Genomic DNA, 22,243 nt, shown 5'->3' with positions numbered 1-22,243 from the left:
GGGGTGTATGTGTATGAGTATTTGCTGCTGATTGTTTTATTTTTTAAAATCTCTTGTCTTTGTTGCAAACACCTGCCTGCCTCTCGGGATGAAACTTTTCTCATCAGTTGATTGCAAGAGGAACCCAGTATGCGAAAGGCTCCTTAGAAGTGCAGCCACTGGCAGTCATTCATGGTTGTTGCATGAGGTCCTTAAGCCTTCAGCCTGAAATGCCATTTGTCTTAGTGTGTTCGCTCATGATATGTCTCCTTTAGTTTTATTGGACAACCACACAGGTGACAGGTGGTTCTCCACCTACAGCTTTGGCAACAGGTTTAACTGGAGTGTTGTGGTCATCTAGGAATAAGGGAGAACAGAGAGGCGTTTAATGGGATCTCAGTGGAATAATGGAAGTTTAGGCTGCCATGAACTTCTCCAGATTAAAGTGAGTTACCGTGAATGCATTTAGCAGTGGTGGCTCTGCCAGCAGGTTCTTCAAGTAGAGTTGGGCTGTTCTCTTAGAGTCAGGAATACGACCTGGGCTCCTAATTCCATAAGGGGGACAGGCTTCCTCTTCCTTCACTTGATTGTCAGAGTCTATAGATCTATTCTTAAGTGGAAATACTGGATTTCTACAGTCAAGGGAGTAAAACTCTGTGCTGCTCTTCGGGTTTTGGGAAACACTAACACAATGAGAAATAATTTACATGATCATGGTGTTTAGTTGGTCACAAGTAAAAGGATTTGAAGTTTTGAACTTGAAAAGGTTTTGTCGATCTTTAGAGATCTGTGCTCAGCGATGAAGAACCTGCCATCCAGTGCCTCACCTAAAACAGCAGTGGGAATAGAAGCCAAGAGTTCCTGGACCTCTGAAAAAAGCTTGTGAATTTGAAGAAAAATATTGATTGTTTTATCTGTCTGGGATGGAACACAAAATACTTGTGATAGTCAGTGCCAGGCAGCTGAGACCTGAATGCAAAGTGAGCTTCTGGTTTTCCAAGTTCACCCTTTAATGGGATCCTGGAAGCACTTAAGTATTACAGAAAGGAAACGATAGATTTTTGACAGAAGTCTTTTTGCTTTTCATCATAACTCACCCTGCTCCCGCCCCCTGGGGCCCCCGTCCTGCCCTGCGCAAGCACTAAAACATGACAGTTGCCAAACGGGTGTTTGTTTTGTTAGGTTCAGTGACAGCAGCAAAGCCACACTCGCCAGCCGTACCCTGACCCCATTGATTTGCCATGGGGTGTGTTTGTGTAATTTCCATCACCTTGACATCCCAGGTGCTTTTGAAAAGGGTGTTCAGGCTCCAGAGGCAAAAACAAGCACCCGGGCAAACTATGCACTGAATTCAACACCTAATATAGTCATCTCCACTGTGCTCTGCATTTGTGCTTGCTGACAGGTGGCTCTATCAGTAACCTTAAAGCACTTTGAGTATTTCTTCAGTTTGCTTCAAACTTTCAAGCTCTTTATTCAGAAACTGGTTTTTCTGTTTTCATCAAAGTATTTCTTCAGCTGTGCTTGCTTAGCGTGGCTACCGGTGTAATGGGAAATCTAGAATTAGGATGGGAGTCTCGTGGGTGCCGGGCTCAGCTCTTAGGGCACTTCCCGAATTGCTGAACGAGAAAGGACGATTTGAAAAGTGGCAATTTTATTATAATATAATTTCACTCAGTTGAAAATATAACAGACACATTAGAGTCTTAGCAGCTCGACTGATGGGACTTATTCTTTTAGAATTTATACTGTTTAGTGGAAAGACATACTTTTTCTCCTAAAAATCAGAGCTCAACAGATGTAGTAAACCTATGTATTATTTTCCTTGCAGAAATGCTTTGTGCATTTAGAGGTTAGATAAAGTTTCGTTCTTTTTCTTAAGTTTTCATACTTGTCTCAAATAATTTGCAGTCGCTCAGTGACGTGCTGCTTAAGATAATCTCTTGAGTCATATCATTTTCCATTTGTGTTTTTGCAAGATAGCAGTCTCATAAAATCACTTTTTACCTTAGATGGTGATTAATGCTTTTTACCATATTTATCCTTTGTGTTTAAAAAGATAGAGAAACATTCTCATTTTTCAGGTCTGGCTTACTTACAGTAACTCACAGCCAGAGGCAAAAACAAGCACCCGGGCAAACTGTGGACTAGACACATACTCAGTCCACACTTTTAAGTAGAACAGCAGAACTCCTGGAATGTTTGCATTTTTATAAGCAGAAAAGTGGTTCATGTGCCTAAACCTGAGACCCTGGGCAGAGATCCTATTCCAGCCACAAAGGCTGGAGCTGGGAGTCTGCTTAGCCTGGGCCCAGAGGCTATGTATATGTTTTTGCCGTTTTCGTACAATTAGATTATAGTGTTCTCTTAACATCTTCGAAAACTAATTATGTGAGAATACATATCACATTCTCCATGTGAAAAGGAATTTAAGCATTTCAGATAAGACAAAAGTCTTTTTGATAGCATATCTGCCCTGTTAATCCTTTTCCCTCTGTAGGTAACACTGTTCTCAATTTGGTAACAGCTTCATCCAAATCCACGTGTATATCGCTTCTTGGCCTTTTGGCTAAGATCAAGTGCAAATCCACGTGTATATTCATTTAAAGAAAAAAGTAAGCATTGTGTGTTTTACATAAATAAAATGCTTTATAGATTTTATAATGTGCTTTTTCTCTGAACGATGAGGCTTACAAACCAGTTTATGGCTATCCATGATCCCCAGTGTTCTTTCTAACTGCTGTGTTCTTCTATAGGATGGATAGGCGTTCTGTCATCTTTCCTTGGATGGTGGTGGTGGGGTTATACATGCTTTGAGAATCTAATAAAAGCTATGAGCCCTGCACCTTCTCTTTAGAAAAATGCACACACAAGTATACGTGTAACTATTTGTTTATCATTTTTGTTTTTTCATTTCAGTTTGAGGGCAGCTTTTTTTCATGACTATCGCCAAGTACTGGGAGCACCTCACTGTTGCTGTGTGTGTACTGAGTGCAGCTTTCGTGTTGTCCATATTGTTCAGAAGTGTTTCTCTTCCTGAACTTTAGCACTGTTGGAACTTGAACTGTATGACCCCGTCTGAAGAATATTCATAGGTTGAGAAAAAACCACTCTGGTTGGAGCTGAGCAATTAAAGAACAATTGAGTGGTAGATATGCCAATATTTATGTTATTGATTCTCTGGAGAGAACAATGGGATGTGAAAAGGTGGAGGTGTGTGCACCAGGCCCCGAGGCGAGGCAGAGAGCTGAGGACACAGGTGTTCCCAAGAAAGTGGGAGGTGATGAGCACAGGGACATTTAATTTTGGTTGGCATAACTACAAAAGGAGCATTTCAGCCAGGAATCCAGCCAGGGGACCTAGACAAAGAGGGCCTTATTATTTCATTGAGCAGAAAACGAATGAGAGAGATTCCTTCATTCATCTAGTGTTTGTGGAGGGCCTGCTCTACACCAGGCCCTGTCCTAGACACTGGTGATGGCGCACACAGACTCCACCTTGCTTTCATGTCCTTACAGACACCCTGCAGAGCAAGACAGACATCAAACAATAAAGGCAGAATTGCAGCTGTGTTAATGCCACGAAGGACATGTTTGTGCTGCTCTGAGAGCCTTTGGGGGAGGGCACCTGTCTGGGCAAGGTGCTGTCAGTCAAGGGAAGGTGGCAAAGGAGGCGACAAGAGCTGCCATCTGAGGAGCACCCAGATAGGTGTCTGGGCAAGGTTGGGGCGGGGGGAGGGGACAGGGCAGGCAGGGTGGAGGAGTCCCAGGCAGAGAGAACATCATGTACGTGGGCCCTTGGGGTGATGGTGGGTAAGGGGAGTTAGAATAAAGTCAGTGCAGTTGGAGCTTCTTGAGCTACATCGTGGGCTCCTCCTTCCTCTGTTCTCTAATGTTGGAGGGTCCCAGGCTCTGTCCTTGGGCCCCTTCTCTTGTCTGCACTCACTTGGTGATCTCATCCAATGTTGTGGCTTCAACGACATCGTATGCTCTGATGACTTCCAAGTTTCTTTCTCTAGAACATTGGTTGTCAACCTTCTGGCCCTTTAAATACAGTTCCTCATGTTGTGACCCAACCATAAAATTATTTTTGTTGCTCCTTCATAAATGTAATGTTGCTACTGTTATGAATCGTAATGTAAATATCTGATATGCAGGATGGTCTTAGGCGACCCCTGTGAAAGGGTCGTTCAACTGCCAAAGGGGTCGCGACCCACAGGTTGAGAACCACTGCTCTAGAACTTCAGGTGAGGATATCCAACTTCTTTTCTGGCACCTAATAGGCATCTCAAAGTGAACCTGTCCCAAAAGTGTACTTCTGATCACGCCCTTCTCTCCCACCCAAACCCGCTTCTTCCTCAATGGCCTTTATTTTTTCTCAACAAATAGCTTTATTTCTCCAGTTGCAGAGGTCAAAAACCTTGGAGCTATTCCTCACTCTCCTCTTTCTCCCATAACCTACTTTCAATTAGGTGCAAAGCCTGCTGCCTTTACCTTCAGAACAGAGCTACTCTCTGCGCTGCCTCCCTGTCCAGTGTAGAAGTGGACTACCTGGTTGTTTCCCTTCTCAACCACCTGTAGCTGCCTGTGTCCCTTAAGGTCACTTCTCCAAGTAGCACCTATATAATTACACTGTTGATTTGTGCCCTGTTAAAATATACTGAGATACTGTCTCTTTGTTCTGAACCCTCAAGTTATTTCTCCTTCACTCAGGGTAAAGTCTTATTGTGGCCCCGAGGGAGTGGGGGCTGTGTGATCTGGCTCCTGGTTGTCTTTCTGGACTCATCTCCTGCTTTTTTGCCTTGCTTATTGCTAGTCACACTGTTGCCCCTCAGGTACAAGATGTACTCTGCCTCAGGCCCTTTGCACTGGCTTTCTGCTCAGTTTACAATAGCTCTCCTTCTAGGCAGCCCCATGGCTGTCTCCCTAACACCTCCCTCCCCCAACATGTTCCATCCTCTCTGTGTCACTTACCCCTCCTACATACTATGGGATTTACTTTTTGTTGTTAATTGTACATCTACTCCCACTGGAATAAAAGCTGCAGTAAATATTTGATGAATTTACAAATGAATGTATGAACGAATAAATGCAAAAACCTAATCCCATAAGTGAAAATAACAGAAAGCTACTCAACATTGAAAGCAGCCAGGAAGTTAACATTTGCGGGCTGTTTTTAATTTTTATTTCAAAAGAAAAATTCTTGATGGTTGTTTGGCCACGTCCAGGATTTAACAGATGCCTTTCTTTGAAACATCGGGGAACTGGCATCTTCATAGTTTAGAACTATGTTAGCTCATCGTAGGTATTTGCATACTATGAAATCACTTTAAATGATAGCTTCTATCCCCACTTGGGGTTTCTTTTGAGGACTTGGCTGGGTGCATTCTGTAGGAATACAAGGTAATTAGGTAAAAGGAGAGAAGATCTAGTTACTTTGAGAGATTCTGAGTAACTGTGGGGGAAGGCTCTTTACTATGGAGCTTTGGATTGTAGAAATCATCTGTCCGATTCTTCCATTTCTTTCTGACCTTCAGATGTCCCCCCATGGCGTCTTGTCCCTTGGTCCAATGATGGTCCTGTTTCTCAGGGCCACATCCACACAGTGGTTCGTTTGCATAATGACAGGAAAAGTCACCACCTTCAAAATGACTGTTGAATTTTTAAATATGGAACGAATGCTTAAAAATTTGTTTCTCAGGTTTTGTTAATTTATCCCGACTACATATAGTAAGCTGTTGATTTTCTAGGTGCTTCGTCTGTACTCTAATGTCTTCAGGTGATTAAGGTATTTATTATTTGTGTACCTGTTATGGGAGGAGATAAGGACTACAGAGCCAATGGACAGCTTCTGCAGAAGGAAGTGCTGTTGCCAGTGAAAGGAAATGGCAGATTATTTTCCCCTTTGGTGTAGGAGATAAACTCTGCCACCCCGCCAACTGCAATAACACAAAAATTGGAGCGGTTCCCGTGTTGGGTGGCAGGAAACCTGGCTTCTGGTAGTGATGTACAAAGGAGTGTGGTTGTTGTCTGCTCAGCTGAGCAACAGGGAGCCCTGCTAGCCACCTAGGTTCGAGATCTCCGTGTGAGCAGGCAGGTCAGTGGCTGACTTGCAGGAGAACTGTAGCTCTGGGACCTGCCATTGGGGCATCCTTATATTAATTGAACAAATTGTTAAATGTAGTTAAATGATTGGCCAGGTATTTGCAGAGGCCTCACTGTGTACCAGTGAATGTATTTGATTCTTTCACTGCAGTTTACATAGTCCTCGTGACAAGACCACGAGGGCAAGTACTGCTTCACTATGTACCTTAGTACTTTATGTCCAGGCAGCTGAGATCCTGAGACATTAAATATGGCTACTCGCTTACTGTATTTATAAGGGTCTTGATATTATTACCTGGGAGAGCAGGAACCATATTTCCGTGTGATGACTTGGCCAGTGTTGTGACTCATTGACCATCTGCCTATTGGCTTTCTTCCCATGAATTGGCTTATTTTTCCTCTTTACTATGTCTGTTTTTTCTCCTGAAAGCTCCTGCAGGCTTGGAGTTTCTGAGTCCTCCTAACCTAGACTTGAGTCCACTCCTTCTCCACCTCACGCTGTCCTTTCAGCTTCCATATACAATGAGCCAATTTAGTTTCTTGAGAGCCATATTGGATCATATTGGCTCAGCCACTTTCCCTCTGATAATAGGTAATTTCCTTGTCATTTGGCCAGGTGCCTAACTAGCTCTGTTCCAATCAGCTTTGGCCTCCATGATGCATTGTGGTGCGAAATGTGGCCACTTTGGGCTACTTCTTTCGCAGAGAACAGCTTTTCTTGCAGGTGTCTGTGAGAGCGTTAAGTGACAAGACTGATGTATCTTGTATAAATTTACACACGGAGGAGTTGACATGGCAACCATGGTCCATATCAGTGACCTAACATAATGCGAAATACATTTTACCTTATAACCCGGTATGTGTGTTTGTGTGTGTGCATGTGTACAGGTGTGTGTATGTGTGTATCTCGAACAAAAGTTTGACAAAGCACAATTTACCTTTAATGCATGCAGTACACTATAGTATTTTCTGTTTAATCCTTCCTGTTTTGTTACATTTAAAGAGATGAAGATCAGAGATTTATGGACTTTATCTTGCCATTTACTAAGAGCTTAGAACTTGTAATTTGAAAAACACTGGTCTCTGACACCAAAATGCATCACTGAATTATAGGGGGCAAACAAAACAAGCCTAAAACCAAGACCTGTACTGCAGGATTTTAGAAGCTGATTTGGGGGACAATAGAAATGAAATGTCTAAATGATGTTTTTGAAAGAATACAGGACAGAATGTCAAAGTGAATGACACAGACATCAGAAAACAGTTAAGGACAGGATAACTTCTCTCTAGAAAGTCTGACGAAAACTAGATGGGCTGGTTGGACAGAAGGGTGAGAAAAAAAAGCAGTAGAAGTATAATATGTGGCTTGAATGACATCTGATATATAGGTAAACAGAATGCTGATTCTGTTTCTACTTCTCAGATCTCCATACAATAAGATAATTCCTGTCCGGTGAAACCATTGCATGCTTTGTAAATCCTACGTAAAACATCAGTTCACTTTATTGCTCATTTTTCTAGAATAGTCTTTTCCCAGGTTAGATTTTTATTGCAAATCTAAGAAATTAACTTCAGGGTCGGTGTTGGTCTAAGTAGCTTACTGTTTTGGAATTGTTCATTCTCTCCATCTGCCACTTTGCAAAAATAACAAACAAAAACAAAACAGCATTTACCCTGTTGGCATCCCCCTTACAAACGGGTGTTCTCCTCTGCGAGAGGAGCCCGTCAGACCTGCCTTTGCCAGCTTCTTCTTGACTCACGCCTTCACTATGCGTCCATGGCGTCATTCCCAGTGACGCCGACTCCAGCCCAGGCCTCCTCCCCTCGCTCTCACACTTGCACACCTGCCTGTCATCACTCATTTTCAACACTGCCTCATAAGCCACTGCATGGTTTGGACTTGACTGAGATCTTTCTTTCTTATTCCCTCCCTTTGCCTTACTCTGTTTCTTTTTTCTGCTGGTGGTCCCCTCTCATTTCTCTAGCTTTCCTTATGGGTCACAACAAAGACATGCAGGTACTGTTGGCAGCCTTAACAATTTCGTTTGCCCTACTTGTTTTATTTCTTTTTTTGAGAGAGGACTTTGAAACCTAATTTAGTTTTTATTTAAAATGAAGATTTAGGCCTTGGCCGGGTCACTCAGTTGGTTAGAGTGTCATCCCGATCTGCCAAGGTTGTGGGTTTGAGCCCTGATCAGGGCACATACTAGAATCAACCAATGAATGCATAAATAAGTGGAACAACAAATTGATGTTTCTCTTGCTCCCTTCCTCTTTCTCTAAAAATCTATAAAAAATAAATATGAGAATATTCTATAATTTTTTTAAAAATAAAAATTATGCTTTAAAACCAAGGCATGTTCATTATAGAAAAATCAAAAAGTATCAGTAGAAAAAGATAACAAAATAAAAATTAGTCGATGTTTTGTATATAAGATTTCAGACCATTTTAAAAAATATATATTTTATTGATTTTTTACAGAGAGGGAGGGAGAGGGATAGAGAGTTAGAAACATCGATGAGAGAGAAACATTGACCAGCTGCCTCCTGCACACCTCCTACTGGCGATGTGCCCGCAACCAAGGTACATGCCCTTGACCGGAATCGAACCTGGGACCCTTCAGTCCTCAGGCCGACTCTCTATCCACTGAGCCAAACCGGTTTGGCTCAGACCATTTTTTTAAAAAAAGTGAAATTGAATTTTTCTTTTGAGCAAAACTATCAGTAATAAAGTAATATTGTCTTGTTACCCATATTTTCCCTTTAACAGTGTTCTAAACATCTTTTTTTGTGATATTAAACCTGCTGTTTTGTAACCCATTATTTTTCTCTTAACAATGATGTAAATGACTTTCCGCATCATTAAACTTTCTTCGACAACAGCCTTTTGAATGGCCTATATTGTGTTTCGTCAGATAGGTGGATGTTTGATTTTTTTAACCACTTCCCCATTGTTAGTCATTAGTTTCTGATTTTTTCAATTTAAAAATTCAAAATTTAAAGCTGATTAAGTTCTTTAAAATAATTAATTTTGAATTACAGAAGTAATACAAATACATTGTCCTCATTACAAAATTAAGCATCACAGCTCAGACCGAAATCTGCTTTGATTTTTATCACCATTCCCAACCCCCTCCACTGTTAGTCTTGGTCTCCTCCTCAGTATTTTATTAAATATTCCACTTTGTAAACCTGTCCATCTTTTATTAAATAATTTTGTAAATTGCCCTTTACCCCTAACATCATTTTCCCTTTCATCCTTTCTACTTCTGTGTCATTAGCTTTTCATGTGTGTTTTTTTAGCATCATTTTCTTCTCTTAACTGTTGATAGATGAAGGACTTCATCTCTTGCTCACCTGGAGAATAGAGAATGAATACATCTGGGTCTAGGCTCAGTGCCCACAGGGGAATGGAGGCTAGCTCGTAAGAGCCACAAGTCAAAGGAAAGCATTCCTTTACTGGGAGAAATGTCAGGATTAAGTAACATGTGAAATCGCCAGGCCACCCCACTGACAACTTAGCTTTCACTGCAGCAGAAGCTAGGAATCCAGTGAGAGATGAGGTTTCTGGGCATCCATTGGGAGGATCTTAGTTAAGGGCAGCGGTCGCCTAAGACCATCGGAAAACACATATATAATTACATATTGTTTTTGTGATTAATCACTATGCTTTAATTATGTTCAATTTGTAACAATGAAAATACATCCTGCATATCAGATATTTACATTACAATTTATAACAGTAGCAAAATTATAGTTATGGAGTAGCAATGAAAATAATTTTATGGTTGGCGGTCACCACAACATGAGGAACTGTATTAAAGGGTGGCGGCATTAGGAAGGTTGAGAACCACTGGTTTAGGGGGAAGAGTAGCTGCAGATCCCAATTCCAAGAATGTTCAGAAGTGTTCAAGAAGGCAGTGTGCTGCCCGGGTTAAGAGCTCAGCCTTTGAAGGAAACCAGGCAGGCCTGGGGTTGAATCCCAGCCTTGCCCCTTAACTAGGGCCAATACTTAACTTTTCTGATGCTAGTATTTTCCTTGCAGGGTTGTCATAAGGTTTAGAAGTGTTACAGGGAGTGCCCTATGTGTCCCCACATGTTGCCAGTGGAAGTGGAATTCTTGTGATGTCACAAGGAAAGGAATTTTCCGAGACTCGCACAGGAGAATGAGTGATAGTTATTTGCATGGAATTAGACCCTTGTCTTTTCAAGGTACCATTTCCCTCTGTCCTGCCATGGAAAAAGTCCAGTCTTGTCTTCAGCAGAGCTAGAATTAAGACACTGTCCAGAGTCTCTATTCCATATTTAAGCACAGTCCATTCCAGTATTTGGCTAGCTTAGCTTGTATTCCCAGCTGCAATCCCTTGCGTGTGGGTCCACATGGCCATGGGCCAAGGGTCTGCTAAGGCCACATGGCAAGCTAGTGCCTGGGTGAGTGTGGGTCACGGAGCAAGGGAGTGCAAGAGCAAGCGAGAGAGAGGATTCTTTGTCTAGGGCTTATGTATTCCCAAATTTTTGCGGGTTTGCATTGGGGTCCACCCTCCTAGCCAATGATCTTTGTTCCCAGGCTAGACTGACAGGATGCACCTCTCCAATGTCACCCCAACTTCACTGTACACACACACACACCTTCCTCTTCATTGGACCCCTTCCCCCAGTGATTTGCAGGTAATGGAACAGTGGTGTCCTTGGGAGTGTGAAGTTGCAGCTTCCTGGTGAAGCTGCCCAGATGACCATGCTTTAATATCTGGCCTTCTCTCTGCTCTCTTTCTGTTTTTAATATTAGCTGGCTAATTATGATGATGACAGAAGTTACAAGATTCTGGTGCATGGCAAGCATTTGATATAAAGGTAGTTTGAGAAATGAAAAAAGGAGCAACTAGAGCTCTGAATCAGGATTTGGCTTGATATGGGTAGCTAGTTAACCAGGCTGGCTGCAATGAAGTGATGCACACTTATCTTCTAAATCGTACAGAGCGCAGCAGTTTATTTTTGTACATTTAATTACCTGTCTGTTTGTGGTTTGTACTCTCAGCCTCATATCTGCATTGAAATAATTTGAGTTCATTCAAGAATCTTGGCTCTGTCTATAAAGGGTGACTCAGGCCACAGAGGACCAATGCCTCAAGCCCTGGCCTGCCTTATTGCATTTGCTGTCGTTTTAGTAGACCTGAGGTTCTCTGGAGGCAGTGTGGAGAGGAGAACTGAGAGGCTTGCTGTTTATTGAGAACCAAGAATTTTGGTGAGGTCTATAGAATTTGGGTGAGGACTATAGAATTTTGGTGAGGACTATAGAATTTGGGTGAGGACTATAGAATTTGGGTAAAGACTATAGAATTTGGGTGAGGTCTATAGAATTTGGCTGAGGTCTATAGAATTTGGCTGAGGACTATAGAATTTGGGTGAGGACTATAGAATTAAGGTCAACAATAGTAGATCAGAGAGCAGATCCATTTTTTGAACAAATGAGTTAGGAGGTCCCTGGCATGTTACTTGATATATTTTCAAACTAAGCATATGATTTTATTAAATGGGTCATTGTCTTCTCTCTACCTCCCTAAAATTATGATGCTCTCTGACCTCATTTATCTGATTTTTGGTTATTTAGGTCTCTGGCCCTTTGAGATGAATGTTGTGTAGCAGCTCTTAGCTTAGGTAGAGTGATAGCTCAGGACCTTTCTCCGTGGATAACATGAGGCTGGAGAGAGCCTTAAGGGGCCTGGCTACGGACCTGATCTCTGGACCCTGGGAGATTTTTCGGTTTAGGAACTTCAGACATACTCTCAAAGAGATGCTGTTCCCATGCTATTTACCATGAAAGAACTGTAGCTCATTTGTAATTCAGGGGCTATTTGTGTTGTGTTCATTTTGTAGAAAAGACCTGAGAGAGATTGTGTCCTGTGGTTTAATTCTACTTTGCAATTCATTCCCTTCCCACGTGAGCTTTTAAGAACAGAAGCTGGTGAATAGGGAAGCACCAAGAGGCGGGAATAACCAGCTGATTTTCAGCAAGTGGGGCAACTCTGGCCAAGTATAAAGGTTTCAACTCAGATGGGTATTCAATCTACATTCGTGTTTTATGGAGCCCGAGTGATCTTGGATCATACATTTCTGGTTTAATTGTTCGCTGTCCATCTCTGAGCCTTTTTGGTCCGTCAGTCTTTTGCGACCCTTCCATCTGGTTTCCCTAGCTGGTGGGGGAAAATAGGAATGTGCACTCATCTTACCTACAAACAGTATCAAGTCTTGGGGGGCCCGAGAACATATTCCTATTTACCCCATAGAAATGGTGATCTGGATGACGGAGAGACTGGGATTGCTAATCTTGGCTCCTGCACAGAATCCTCTCTGTACTGGACACAGGCTCAGTATGTACAAATGGCAACATTGGGGCTCTATTTGGGCCTTAGAGAACTTGGCTCGTAACCTGTTCCAGGGAGTGGAGTGAAAAGCCAAGGGATATTGCACAAAGGTTATGGATTTCCTGCCACCGGTCTGTGAAGTCGCCTATAACTGGTTTAGTGCAGGATGGAATCTCTGCTTAAAGCCTCCCTGTTCCTTCCTAGGAGAGTCATCTGTGTGTGTCAGACTTGCTTAATTGTCAAGAATACTGGCATGAGTTCTGAATGGAGCATCAAATAATTAACTTTGGGGTCTATACTTTAGGGAGTTTGCTCTTTTCTAAATTTCAGTATTTTGGGTCTAACTAGACATGCATGAAGTATCTTGTACTGTTTTTTTATTAGTTTCAGCTAACTGCTCATTTCCTTCTCATTTGGACATGGAATATGTATCTGTTACAAAGATCATGGGTGAAGAATTTCAATACCAATTACAGCAGTAAAAATCTATGAATTTAAAACTATTACAACATTACTGAGTTCTCTGAGTTTGTTATCTGGTTAAGCCCCATACACATATTCATATTTGTTAACTTAGGTCAGAATTGTGGTTTTGGGCTATAATTCTGTTGCATTATTTGAATTCCACTTAAAGTGTTGAAGATACTGACCTGCATTCATACTTTCTCCTTAGAGTTTAGAACCTGCCATGGCAAGAATGGAGGAGTCTTGTGAATTGCTTAGATGACACAAACTCAAGAACCCCAAATTGAATCCAATTGTTAGTGTTTCATTAAACTATTTTCACAATTCTCCTTATTGATTACATAGTTGAATAAAAAAATTAAACCAAACCAAGACAGTGAGGAATAAGAAAGTCCCAGGGAGGTCGGAAGAGACCTTTTTAAAGGAAGTGTTGCTTTGACTGAGTGTTCCATTTGTACTCAGCCAGAGCTACCAATATGAAACAGTATTTTTAAAATAAAAAAGGAGCCTCTACAATTTAAATTTTTCATTTTAGATAGCAAAATAGCAGTTTTAGAAGCTTGTGTGTATGTATATATATATATATATTTTTTTTCTTTTCTGCATGTGGAAACAAGGAGAACAGTAGAAGAAATGTGATAAACATAATATTTTAGATTATTTTAGCAAAAGTGTACAAACTGCAAAAAGCATGTAAACTTTAAACTATAGGTATAAATATATCTTTTACCAGATTTATTTTTCTAAGCACCCCCCAAAAAAGTCTGGGCCTACCAGTGATTTTACCTAAGTTCACTGACAAGGTCACTATTTTTGAGTTAGATAATGACCAGAGGTATTTACTATTAAAAACTTGCCACGCATTCTTTCTTCTTTTTTCCTGCTTGATATTTGCCCCTATTTTTCATTCTCCTCTAATTTTCTCTTCTCTTCCTTCTGCCAGCCTTTGTGGGGCCCTCTTTTTTACATCCCGCTCTCCCCCTCTTTCTCTGGTTTCATTTCTCCAACCTCCTCAGTCACTGAAATCACCTTGCCTGCTCTCAACCTCCGCCTGCAGGCACCTGTTCTCCGGTATTACTTAGCGCAGGTCTCCGTGTGGAAGGAGGGCTCAGGTGGCCAGAATGCTCCTTCTTGCTCTGGAGGAAGAAGCTGCCCCGCCCGGCCTGTGCGCATACGAAGGGGCTGAGGCAGGACAGGCCCGGAGCAGTGGTGTGGCTGCCTGCCCAGAGGAACTGGTTTGTCATAATTCCCCAGAGCAAACTTTTGGGCTCCTCACGTGTATCACACCTCAATTTTCTTATGACCTAATCATGCTTCCTGGAATCTTGTTTTTCTCTCTGTTACAGTAGTCTTGTACAGGTTGCTGGTTTGTAACTGATGACTTTTAGGTTAAAGGAATATTTCACCATTTAAAACTACCTTCTCTTCCCCCTCAAAAAGCAACGACTAGTACTTTAGCTTTATTTGTTTTATTTTTATGATCAGATGAAGTACTCTTAATCCCTCAGTAAACTAGGTGTCCTCTGTCTAGGTCTCTAAGCCCACGCGTTTCATTCTCTTCCCCTTAAGATTTCCGGGTCTGTGAACTCATCGGTCCTTTTGGATGAAGATGTGAGTGGCCTGGACATTCTTGCTGATGACCTCACCTGCGGAGATTGTAGGCATGGAGCCTGGATATTCATCTGCCAGGACTCCATGTCAGGCAGGAAATCCTGTGAAATTCTTGTTCAGGGTTAACCAAATGGGAGAGGCTCTGAACAGTTTCATTCTGGCCATCTCCTCCCTTATTAAGTGTCTGACGGAGCCTTTTTTAGGCATGAATTCTTGCTGATACGCTGACCCAGGGTCAGGATGGCGGATGCAGTAAAACATATGGAGATTTGGTACAGAGACCTGGCATTAGAAGGGATCTTGCCCAACCTTAGAAAAAGAGGGTGGGGGAAGGGAGTCCCTAACCCTCATGATATCATGATTAAGAGCATGAGCCCTGGAGTTGGACAGGCATGGATGCAGATTCTGGCTTTGCTCCCTACTTAGCTTGTGATCTTGGGTCCCCAGCCTCAGTTGTTATTCTCATTTGTGAAATGGGGATAAGAATAGTATCAACTTTCTCGAGTTTTTAGGCGGGTTCGGTGGGAAAACAGGTGTGAAATGTTTAGCACATTTCCTGGCATACGGTAAATGTTCAGTAAATGGTTGCTCATTTTAATAATTGATTTGGGACTCTATTTTCATACTGCTTTCCAACTTTTTCTAAACATTAAATGAAAGACAGTAACATGTGGTTGTCTTGGTTTCCATGACAACACAATGTAGAGAACTGTGTGCACAGCCGTCTTCACACCACGTTATGCATCACACCCCTGGAATTCATGGACACTGTGCGAGGTGGACAGGAATCATTCGAAGGCTACCGTTTTCCAGATCCTCAACTTCTAGTTCTTCTCCCTTCTAAAACGGAGGCTGCATCTGCAGTTAAGGGTTACCCAGGTCTTTTTTTCCAGCCTCTCCTTTCACATTTGCCCTTTTGCCAAAGCAAGGCATCCCTCTTGCCCATCTCAACTCTTACTACCCATGCGTGGCCCCAAGGTGTCAGACCACGGGGGCGTAAAATAAAAGGGGGTCTGTGTGAAACATTTTCGGTGAAGCCTCCTCTAATTAAGCCACCATAAGCCCCTCCACCTTTCCAAGAGTTGCATCCTCAGTAACATGTTGCTCTTAAGGCTTAGTGCATTAAAATTAGAAGTAATTATGTTGTTTTGATCATATGCCATTAATATTTGTGGTGGTTATATAATCCACAACAATCTCTCTTATACTCAAAGCTAAATGGTTACAGGGAATTTTAGAAAACTATGTTTAAAGTTACATTTTTGCTTTCAAGTGTACCAGCGTGACTAATAAGATACCCAAACACATAGAATTGCTACGTTACGTTAGGAAATTTTGGGGGGGGAAATTGATGTAGAAATGTGATTTCAGGGAGAAAGAAGATGATTGTAAAATCTCCAAGGGAAGCTTATTTACTTTTACATAGATGATGGTGGATATCAGATCGTTATGGCTTTTATATTCCATTGAAATATATTTAAAAGACCATAGTAGCATTGAAAATCCAGATTGACAATTAGCAGGAAAATACACCTTTAAAATTCTTTAATTTAGGATGAAAATATGAGACGTGAACTTAAAAATAGGTCTAGCTCAGCAGGTGTGGCTCAGGACCCAAAAATTTGCCAGTTCGGTTCCTGATCAGGGCACATGCCCAGGTTGCAGGCTTGATCCCCAGCCCCAGTAGGGGCCATGCAGTAGACAACTGACCGATGAATGTTCCTTTCTCATCAGCGCTTCTATCTCTCTATCCCTCTCCCTTCCTTTCTCTCTAAACATTAATAAAAATATATTTTAAAAATATGTTTTTTAATTTCATTTAATTTTGTTGTTTTCCATCACCATTTATCCTCCATACCTTCTTCCCCCTCCACCCACCCCCTCACCCCCTGCAATTTGAGGAGGTATGAGACTCCAAAAATTCACATATACTGAATTCAACATTTTGCATAAATTTCTCTTAATTCATTTTTGAAAGGCATAAAGTTATGCCTTACATAAAACAATTATTAAAGTGAATGAACTCAAAACTCTTTTTCCCCCGACCAGGTGAAAAGAAATGGATTATCTCAGACAGTTAGCCAGGAGGAAAGAAAGAGACAAGAGGTATGTTTTCTACCGGCAGCTGCTTTAGAGCAGGCGTGGGGAACGTCTGGCCCGTGAGCCATATAAGGCCTGCAAAACCATTTGGTCTGGCCCTGCCAAGGCATTAGGGGTGACTTAATTAAATACTTGACCAAATATAGTGGGATGCTTTTTAAGTTGGTAATTTTGTATGGCTTGTGAATGATGCTATCAATATTTAGATAGCCCTTGGCAGAAAAAAAGGTTCCCCACCCCTGCTTTAGAGCTCTGAAGTGTGCATGTGCTTCCATCGACTGTGTGCACTTGCTCAAGTGCTTTCCTTAGCAAATGTATGAAATGAATACAGGTGTGGGAGGAATAAAATTACAGAAGACGTATTCGGTCATTGTCAAATACAACTGCATATAAGCTCCCAGGAAAGAATGTTTTAAAATATCCTGATGTTAACTTAAAAACAGAGCACCTAGTCCAGGTATTTAAACTGGAATGAAAAAGGACGTTAGTTAAAAAAAACTGGTGAAATCTGAATAAAGTATGTACGTTTGTCTGTAGACTAAATGTAACGTACCCTGGTTATGTGATGTACCCTGGCTAGGGGAAGCTGGGTGAAGGAAACACAGGAACTCCGAGCCCCCTTTTCGATATTTCTGTAAATCTAAAATTATACCAAAATAAAACTTTACTTAATAAAAATAAAGCATAACAATAGGGTTTCACAACTTGAAGTTTAAATAACTTCAGTTTAAGAAAATTGCTTGTTGTGATAATACTGTGAAGGTCTCAAAGCATTTTCCACCTGTCTTATGCATATTACTACGGATTTCTATAAGTTTATGCATCTACATGCATATGAATTAATCTTACAAAGGTCATGTTGTGTCCTTATTTCATTGGCATGGAGTAAGACAACAATATAAGGGCACATTATAGTGCCATTTTTTAAAGTTATGACATTGATATAACCATCACTGAGAATTAAATTATATTTATAATTTTTTCTTCATTTTTTTAAAAGTAAAGAAAATAAAACTTTCAATAAAGTAGACATCCTATATTCTTATTCTCAGACCTCTACCCTTATTCTCAACCCCAGAGGCAACTATAATTATGAATTAATGTATAACTGTCCAATCGGTATTTTTAAATGTATTCTATAGACTTATATACACGTACTGGTGTGTGTGTGTGTGTGTGTGTTAAAACATAGATAAATGATATGATTCTGAACATACTTTTGGTTACTTTTTACATTTAACATTGTTTTTGAGATTTATCCATGTTAATGTGTATTAATCTAGATCACTCATTCAGATCACCTTTTTTTCTTTTTTTGTTAATCCTCACCTGAGGATATTTTTCCATTGATTTTTTTTTAGAGAGAGTGGAAGGGAGAGGGAGAGACAGAGAGAAACATCCATGTGCGAGAGACACATCTATTGGTTGCCTCCTGCATGCCCCCTGACCAGGTCCAGGGAACCTGCAACCAAGGTACGTGCCCTTTACCGGAACCGAACCCAGGACCCTTCAGTCCGAGGGCCAATACTCTATCCACTGAGCCAAACCGGCTATGGCAGACCACCTTTTTAAAAAATATATTTTTATTTATTTCAGAGAGGCGGGGAGTGGGAGAGAGATGTAGAAACATCAGTGGTGAGAGAGAATCATTGATCAGCTGACTCCTGAATGCCCTGCACTGGGCAACCAAGCTTATGTGCCCTGACTGGAATCGAACCATGACCTCCTGGTTCATAGGTCGATGCTCAACCACTGAGTTACGCCAGCTGGGCAGTACCACCTTTTTAAAATCTGTTTTCCAAACGATGGACCGTAGGTGACATGTTTTTTCCTTTCTTATTAGCATTGTGGTATAAACAATGTTTCTCTTTCCCTGTGGACAAATTCAAGAGCTTCTCCAGAGACCTAATTCCATTTGAACATTTCTGTTCTTTTAATCCTTTTCTATTTGAAGCTATTCTATTTTCCTTATATTTTGAAAATATTTATTCAGATTTGCGATATAAAAAAAGTTGTGACAGCAGCAACTCTACCTTTATGATTTCTTTCTATTCCATATAGCTATTTTTAGCAGGGGTAACCTGATTTGCCATTAAGTAGTTAATGGCTCTGTTGTAGGTGTTTTCACAATTACATTAACTCTATTATATGCAAGTACCACTTAGTCATCTTTTCCTATGATCTATTCTGTATAGTTCATTAAATCTTTCTATTCAAATCTTCATATTTTGGATTTTATTATAAAATTCTTTGATTTTTAAAATATTTTCAGTCATTCCAATGTGCCATATCCGTCAACAACCTGAAATCCCTTAGTTTTGGCTAGGAAGTGATCGACAATTTTCTTTAGTTGGCATTGCACTTCCTGGAGATAATCATATTGATGGACTGATAACTGTGTTACAGAATTACATAAGAAACAGGTTCAGTGAGACACCTAATGTGCTTACTCTTTACTCTTTAGAATGTTCTATCACTTAAATCCCTGAACACAACCAAGGCTAGAGCAGCACTTTGAAGTAAGACTTCCCTAAAAGCTTATGGATGCTGAAAAGAGAGATGCATATTGAGATTGGCACCACTAATCTGACTTGCAAATATGGCCCACCCACCAGTAGCCCGGCCTCTACCCACCCAGGCTTAGCAGCAGCACAGGGAGTCCTGGGAAGAATCTTCTGAGCAAGGGCTTGCAGGGAGGAGCCCTGGAGGGCAGGGTGATGATGGCAGTGTTACTAGGGAGGCCTCCAGGAAGGACGTGACTCTCAGGATGTCCACCATCGCTCCCTGAGGAGGAATTTCCCCTGTGTTGCCATTCTTGGAGGACCTGAAGTTGACTTTGTTAAGGGGCTAGATGAATTCCTTACCTAGGGCATTGATGTCCATCCACCTATGAGGGTTGGCATTTCATCATGAATGAATGCTTATCAGGAAAACCACGGAGTGCCTGACACCAAGAGTTTCTGCAGAGGGTCCTTCGCTCCTTCTTGAGACACGGACAAGAGCAGAGGTGGTGGCTTGTTGAACAGACAGGAATTGCTTTCAATGTGTATGAGTTGATATGAAAGAATTCCTGAAGCGGTTAAGAGCCTTTTGAGGGTAGGTACAGTCATGCTCTCTTAGCACACCCAGAATGCTTGCTGTATTGACTGCGGATGATTCAGATGAAAACATAGGTAGAGAAAGGGCCCACAGAGACAGGGTGAAGGACTATATTTGTGAAAATTTTCCTCTGAATCCTAAGTGATGTCGGTAAATCCTTATTGTCCCAGAGCAACATGCTTTGAAAGCAGGGCTGCGGGAGATGACCCCAAAGATTAATTAGTGTCACACTGAGATTTTATCACATGCCCTAGCTTCCTAATATAGATCCTACCCCATGGCAAAGTACAACCTCAGGATGCAATCTCAAGTTATCCAAGTGATGATTTCATTGTTTCATATTTACACTATGGGCAGTGACTCTCTCTCTCAAGATTTGGGTATAAGTGCCTTATATAAAGACAGTAGTTTGGTGATACAGTTTTCTTTATTATTTTTTTTGTAAATATGCTTTTATTGTGTGTATGTTTTTAGAGAGAGAGAGAAACATCAATGAGAGAGAAACTGGGGACGAGCCCCCAATGCGGACATGTGCCCTGACCGGGAATCAAACTGGTGACCTCCTGGTGCATGGGTGGATACTCAATCACTAGCCACACTGGCCAGGCGTAATACAGTTTTCTTCATGCTTATCTTTTTGTACTTTTCAAGATATTATATTCACCCTTATGCTATCAGCAGAATTATGGGAGTTATATTTAGTTCTTCAGTTACTAGAATTAATAATATATTTCTTTTTCCTCCTTACCAGGCTATCTTTGAAGTTATATCCTCTGAACATTCATATTTACTCAGCTTGGAGATCTTGATACGAATGTTTAAAAATTCTAAAGAACTGAGCGATACAATGACCAAAACAGAGAGTCACCATCTGTTCTCCAATATTACAGACGTCTGTGAGGCAAGCAAAAAGTAAGTTCCCTTTTATTTGCCTTCGGTCATGCCAAGACATTACTTACTAACAGACACCTGTGTTATCGCAAAAGGAAGGCATTTGTGGACATGAAATCTCTCATTTACTCAATTGGCTTTTATCTTTATTCTTTGAAATAAATTTAAAGATATGTTTCAGGTTGTTGACATATAGACGGATGCTAAGTGTGTAATTAATTGTCACAGCAGACTGTGTTATCTAAGGTCTCTTCATTCCTTCTCTTCCCTCATTCTCCTCACTCTTTTCATTTTCAATTATGCCAATGATAGAACAGCACTTAGTTGGGAAAGAAAAGAGTAACTAACAATCATACCAAGCAAATACAAAAGTGATTTTGTTTACATTTTCATGTTCTTATATTTGTTCATATATTATTATTTTGTTCACATAAACACTATTTTTGAGATGCGTTTATAAGGCCCATAATGATTTCTATAGGTTTTTCCATATTTAGCATTTCATAAGCGCTGCTGGAAGAGTTTTCAGTATCATGTTTAATGAGTGCAGGAACTCGGTTAACCAGCATTGAGCTTTTATGTGCTTCTTAGCAAACTACACAGCCTGTGCTGCAGCCACGTACCAGAAGTGCACTAAAGCGAACCATATGAAGCTGCTGTTTATGGACTGAATATCGGCAATTTTATGTGGTTGGGTCCAAGGTGGATTTACTGTACAACTAATAAAGCTTAAGCTTTAAGCCTTCTTACTTATAAGGGTACCTTTTAAGTAGTTGCTTTGTGCCTAACTTTTTTCGTAAATAGAGAGCCTACAAGTTGGACAGTCTTTAGGATGGACAAAAACTGGTGCTGCCCTGGTGTGAATATTCCTTGTGAATCCGAACATTGTTCTTCTGTCACTTCGGGGAGGAGCCAAGCAGTCACGATAGCGTGTTCACGTAGGTCAGCTGGCTCCGTCACTGTATGCAAGGTGCATTTTTCTTTCGAGCTACAAGGTTGAACATCCATGCTAAACAGATCAGCACGTGGGCAGATCACTGAGCTCTCCAAATGTTTCATGATAGTGGCACAGCTGCAGAGGCCAGATTCTGGCACCAGAAAAGATCCTGGCAATCTTGTTATTGACATGGGTACTTAAAATACACATTCGGAGGATCTGCTGGGCCTGAGGGACAGTGTGCCTGTGGTGTGGGGGTGGTGGTGCTGGGAAATCCTCTTTCAGAAGCTTTTTCTGTTGCTTGTGGTCTACCCATTGGTGCTTTTGGTACCAGTCTTGCCAGTTTTTAAAAAAAATATTTTTATTGATTTGAGAGAGAGAGAAATATCAATGTGAGAGAGTAGCATCAATCAGCTGCCTCCGGAATGCCCCCCACTAGGGATTGAGCCTGTAACCTGGCATGTGCCCAGACCAAGAATCGAACCAGCGACCTTGTGCCTGGGACCAACTGAACCACACCAGCCAGGGCTGTCTTGCCAGTTTGGGTAAGAGAAATGAAGCTTTCTTTTCTCCCTTCAGTGAAGATATCTTTCCTCCCTTACATGGTGTGTCCCTCTTCCAAAGGTATTTAGATTTCAAAGTGAGTCTGTTTCATTATAACTTGTACTTCAGTTGAAGGAAAACAAAGCTCCAAA

At 41.2% G+C, this 22,243-nt stretch overlaps 1 protein-coding gene across 1 annotated transcript in view; it reads left to right on the top strand.

The window, feature by feature from the left end:
* Positions 1-22,243, top strand: part of ARHGEF26 (Rho guanine nucleotide exchange factor 26) — a 110,823-nt gene that overhangs the window by 11,768 nt on the left and 76,812 nt on the right. The window contains exons 4-5 of the mRNA XM_070406948.1: positions 16,571-16,627; positions 20,472-20,632. Coding sequence (XP_070263049.1) covers positions 16,571-16,627; positions 20,472-20,632 — 218 coding nt within the window. The remainder of the gene's footprint in view (positions 1-16,570; positions 16,628-20,471; positions 20,633-22,243) is intronic.

The sequence above is a fragment of the Myotis yumanensis genome, unplaced genomic scaffold (assembly GCF_028538775.1).
Source record: "Myotis yumanensis isolate MYYU_CA2020_CCGP unplaced genomic scaffold, mMyoYum1.0.hap1 SCAF_2, whole genome shotgun sequence".
Taxonomy (NCBI): Eukaryota; Metazoa; Chordata; class Mammalia; order Chiroptera; family Vespertilionidae; genus Myotis; species Myotis yumanensis.
This window is presented reverse-complemented; position numbering and strand designations above follow the sequence as displayed.